Below are 5,011 nucleotides of genomic sequence, written 5' to 3'. Positions count from 1 at the left end.
CGGAAGGAAGGTTGGGCAATCCTACTTCCGTAGTGATACTGCCTCGGAAACCCAAGGAGGGGTCGCTATGAGTCGGGGCTGACTCGACGGCAAATAACAACAACAAGTTTCACTTTACACCTTTATTTGTAAAAGCAAAAGATTCTCTTTGGATTTCTTTCAATTAATGAAAACAAGTGCTAATGTAGGCCTTTTGTAAAGGCAAAGTGGTGTAAAGTGACGTGGTAGTTCAGTTTGTGTGTCTAGCTGGCTGGGCCTGACTGAGTGGCTGGGCAGCTGGATGTAGTATTCCCCATGATGAGGATGGCAGACGGAAGATGGCAGTCAACTCCGTGGTGGAATCTACTGTGAGCAGCCTTAGAGATGTGGTCTGCTTCCTATATATAAGGAAAAGCCTTGGGGAACGGTCTCTAGCTTATGGTGTGCTTGAACCCTGAATGTAGCTGTGTCATTGTTCAGCAGCGTACTATGCTCTGCTGACCTTGGGACTTTCAATGGACTTGAATTAATAGCCTGCCTTGTAGTTTGGTAACATCGGGACTGTGCCTTTTTACTTGTCAACCTTGAGCTTGTCAGCCTCAGCAGCTAGTAGCTTTTTGAGTGAAGAAAAGTCTCTAGCCTCGGTGGGCCGGGAGCAGGAAATAGAACTGAAGCCCAAGGTTGAGGGGCTTTCACCCAGCCCCTAGAACCTGGTACTTTGAACTCACACTTAAAGCCTCCAAACTGTAAGAGAATAAACTCGTCTGTTCATTTGTGGTATATTCCTGTCAGAGCAGTAGTAGGTAACCAAAACAAGTGAACTTTCAAAAAGTGGGGACTATCTATAATGAAAAAATCAGCTGGAAGTTTAAAAATTAGGAAAAAATGGTAAGAGGATTAAATTTTTAGTGGTATAACCCACTTACCAACAGGTGAAGAAGGTTTAAAAAGTATATCCAGATTGATCTCTATCAGGCCTTAAAAGGGCACATTCCCAACTTCTTTTTTTTAACCTCCCTCAAGTTCAAGGTAAACTATATATTTAAATATGGGCAATGCTGAAAAATTCTTTATAGAGTCTAATTTGATTGCTTTCTACAGGAGTGGAGCCTCTTGAAAATTCTTATTAGAGATTTTACAAACTTTGGCCAGTTTCCTTGAAACATGGACGTTATAAAGAATCCGGCTATAATATCAAAGAGGCTGCTGCACAGCACTGGTAACAGTTTTAAATGAGGTTCAAACAATTCTACAGTGAGAAGGCATTCTTTCCACTCAATGACTCCACTCTTAAGTCTTTACAGAAATGTTTTTAAGGCATTAATTTCACTGCACTTCTGGTAGCCCACCGCTAGGGGCTAGTTCTTTAAGGAAGAGAGTTTAGAAATAATAGCAAATCAAGATTCTACAACACAGGCTGAGCCATTCATTCATTCATTCTATAAACAGGTGAATGTCCACTCTGCTCCGCACTGGTGATAAAGCACTGAATAAAACAAACAGAGTCTGGCCCTTAAGAAGGTAATTGAATCCATAGGACAAAAGGAGCGCTCTCAGAGAGAGGAGGAGTGAGAAGAAATATGGGCCTAAAACAAGGTCATAGATAGAGAGGAACGAGCCTGACAAGGCACAGCCAGAGAGACAGGAGAAAAGCCAAGTAAATCTACTGTCAAGGAAGCCAAGGAAGACAAAACCTCCAAGAAAGTGGTCATCCGTGCCAAATGCTGCTGAGAGATCAGGCAAAGTAAGGACTAAAAATCATCTTTTATTTTAGCAATTTATAAGTCATTGGTTAAAATCAGTTTCAATGGAATGGCAGGGATGGAAGCTGCTTGAGTGGAATCTAGAGTGGGACAAAAGGTTGAGGGAAGTTTCTTTAAGCAGTGAGAGGACTGAAATGAACTTGCTCCGTAAACTTTTACCCAAATCACAAAAGAAAGAAGAAAAGAAGACAGATGCTTAAGTAGGTTTAAATGCAAAAGGAAATGAGCTAGTAGAAAGAAATAAAGGCAGAGAATAGAGGGAGAGGGTAGAATTGAAGTGAGGTCTCCAAAGACCCCTGGGGGCGAGGTCAGTCCTAAAAAGAAAAGGAAAAACAAAGAAAAGGTATGTGTGGATATAGGTTCCAACTCATTGCCTTAGAGTTGATTCTGACACATAGCAATGCTATATGGCAGAGTAGAACTGCCCCATAGGGTTTCCAAGGCTGTTATTCTTTATGGACGCAGACTACCTCATCTTTCTCCTATGCAGCAGCTGGTGGGTTCCAACCACCAACCTTCTGGTTAGTGGCCAAGCACTTTAACCACTGTGCCATCAGGACTTTGGATACAGGCTCAGCGGTACAAAATTAAAGGAGCTCACTTTAATGGTATCCATTTTAAGATAAAGAAAAGAGTAAGGCCAACTGCTAAAAGGAAAGGAGGAAGTGAGGGGAAGGTCAGAGGTCTGCAGTGAATGGGGAAGTTTACAACAGTTGAGGAGACTAGTAGATAGTAGATTAGGGAACCAGCATGTTGTATAGAAGAGTGAACATAGGCTTGAGACTGCTATGCTAAAAATGTCCTGCTTGTAAGGCCGACCCTTGCCTGGGTCTATGAACTAAGATTTCAGCCAGGTTTCCACCACTCCCTGGAAGAGTGGCTCACTGTACCCAAACTATTGTGCAAATGATATGGTATATGCTGAATACCTGCGTTCCTGCTGGGAGTCTGGGATGCTGGTACTTGCTAGGTAGGGGTGCCTATGTTATCAACACCCAATAAATACCCTGAGCACAGCTGCTAACGAACTTCCTGATAGGCAACATTTCACACACTGTCAAAACTCATTGCTGGAATAACTAAGCATACGCCTTCTGTGTGACTCCCCTGGGAGAGGACTCTTGGAAGCCGGAGCTTGCTCTCCTCTGGACTTCACCTCATGCAACTTCCCCCACCAAGGCTGCTCTGAAATATACTTACAGGGGCCATAATATGAGGAGCTCTGGGGGCACAGTGGTTAAAATACTCGGCTGCTAACCAAAAGGTTGAACCCACAAGCCACTCTGTGGGAGAAAGATGAGGTAGTCTGTTTCCATAAAAAAGCCTATGGGGCACTTCTACTGTGTCCTATAGGGTCGCTATGAGTCAGAATTAATTCAACAGCAGTGTTTTTTTTTTTTTTAATATGTGTATCAGCAACCTAAACAGACAAAATCCCTGCTCTCATAAGAGCTTACATCCCATCACCCCATGCTGCTACTCTCCCAGCACACATCCAACTAACATACGCTCAGACCCCCTGGGCCCAGCCTACAATGAGGCTTATCACACTGATCCAAAGCACTTAGCTCTCACTTACCACCCAGGTGTACAGTTCCTTCTCCACTGTGACCACGGCAAAGTGGGTATTCCCTGCACACACCTGCCGGGCACTACAGCCACTCTTGATGACGTCCAGTTTCTGAGGAGTGGATTTTCCACCTCCCCAAACATAGACTTCACTGGTTCTCGATGTTACCACAGCAATGGGTGCTTCAGTCACCGTGCTTGACCTGCCAACAACCCCCAACACAAAGGCACATTTAACATAAAAACCAAATCAGAGAAAAATGCTTCCAGTCTATTCCCTGAGAAGAACTGCCAATTATGGTATGAGAAAGTATGTTCTTCTCCTACAACTTACTTCAAAACCCTCCATCATAGCAGGCTTTGCAATCCCTGCCTCAGGGCTTCATCACAGGCCCAGATCAGGTTCCAGTCTGACCCTTACACCTACACTTTTTAAATTCAGGGTGGTAATGATGTCCACTTTTGGGTCAGAGTGAAATGATAGCCTTCTTCTTCCCAGAAATGATGATCTGATGTGTAAGTAGATACTGACTCCTAAAGGGATGCCACAGGCTACCGGGATCAAACAATGCATAGACTCAAGAAAGAACCCCGGTGTTAACCTAGGAAAAACTAACTAGAGTTTCTTGCACGTTACCTTGGCCTCTTTGTTGGTGCATTCAGCAGCGTGACTCTTTCCTCCATCTCTCTACCAAGAGAACAGCAAAGGTCAATGAGTGAAACAACAGGCTCTTCTACTGCATTGCCTCTTACAATAGTTCACAGATTTATTCTTCTCATAAACCATAAGCCTCCTGTAATATTACAATACTTTTAGGAAAGTAACTTGCTCTAACTCAAATAGTTATGCTAGGTACCAGGTTCACAGGCCTGGAATTAGGAAATTCACTAATACAAGGGGGCCAGCAGTTTGGCCATTTGCTTTCTATTCCAGGAAATACTCCAGCCCTCAAGAACCTCTGACATACTTTTTAAGTACATGTTGGACATATCCATCCAGTCTTCTCACTGACTCTCCAAACTCATCATCTCTAAATCTGAGCTCATTATCTTTCTCCCAAGCCAGTTTTTCCTCCTGACTCTCCTATTTCAGTAACTGGTACCCCATTCTCCTTGTCAACTGAGCTTAAAATCTCAAACCTTAAAATCTTAAAAGCTCTGACTCATCCTTCTGCCTTACTTCAATATTCAAGTTCTACAGATTCTACCTATACAGTGCCTTCTATACTCACCTCTCCCTTTCTAGTTCACCACCCTAGTTCTGGTCGGCTCTACTTCTCACCTGGACTGGTCACATCTCCTAATTGGTCTCACTTACCGAAAGCCTACACTTTAATCAGTGCTATACTGATTTAACACTGTACATTATTGTTGTTAAACAGCCCTTCCTTGAGCACACCTCTAATCATATGAATTGTCCTCTCATAAACATCCAATACCTCTTTATTATCTTACGAATTACACAGATTCCTCTGCTTGGCAGTCAAGATTCCCTATCACACCTTCCTTCCCTCTACTTATATCCCATGTTCTAGCCCAAGGTTCTCATTCAGCCTAAGTCAATTATATCTGAACTCCAGGGGTAGTACCCAGACATCAGTATCGTTTAAAAGCGCTGCAGGGGGACATCAAACTCAACTGGCATAACATACTATACAAAACATTGTTCCACCTACTACTTTGGCGAGTAGCGACTGGGA

At 43.3% G+C, this 5,011-nt stretch overlaps 1 protein-coding gene across 1 annotated transcript in view; it reads right to left on the bottom strand.

Moving 5' to 3' along the window:
* The window catches only part of NEK9 (NIMA related kinase 9), a 51,981-nt gene that overhangs the window by 27,663 nt on the left and 19,307 nt on the right, over positions 1-5,011 (bottom strand). Inside the window, exons 9-10 of the mRNA XM_007941357.2 lie at positions 3,949-3,999; positions 3,322-3,514 (exon numbers count right to left, since the gene is read on the bottom strand). Coding sequence (XP_007939548.1) covers positions 3,322-3,514; positions 3,949-3,999 — 244 coding nt within the window. The remainder of the gene's footprint in view (positions 1-3,321; positions 3,515-3,948; positions 4,000-5,011) is intronic.

The sequence above is a fragment of the Orycteropus afer genome, unplaced genomic scaffold (genome assembly GCF_000298275.1).
Source record: "Orycteropus afer afer isolate SDZICR_OR568_19922 unplaced genomic scaffold, OryAfe1.0 scaffold00079, whole genome shotgun sequence".
Lineage (NCBI taxonomy): Eukaryota > Metazoa > Chordata > Mammalia > Tubulidentata > Orycteropodidae > Orycteropus > Orycteropus afer.
The sequence above is the reverse complement of the archived record's forward strand: the minus strand, read 5'-3'. Positions and strand labels throughout refer to the sequence as shown.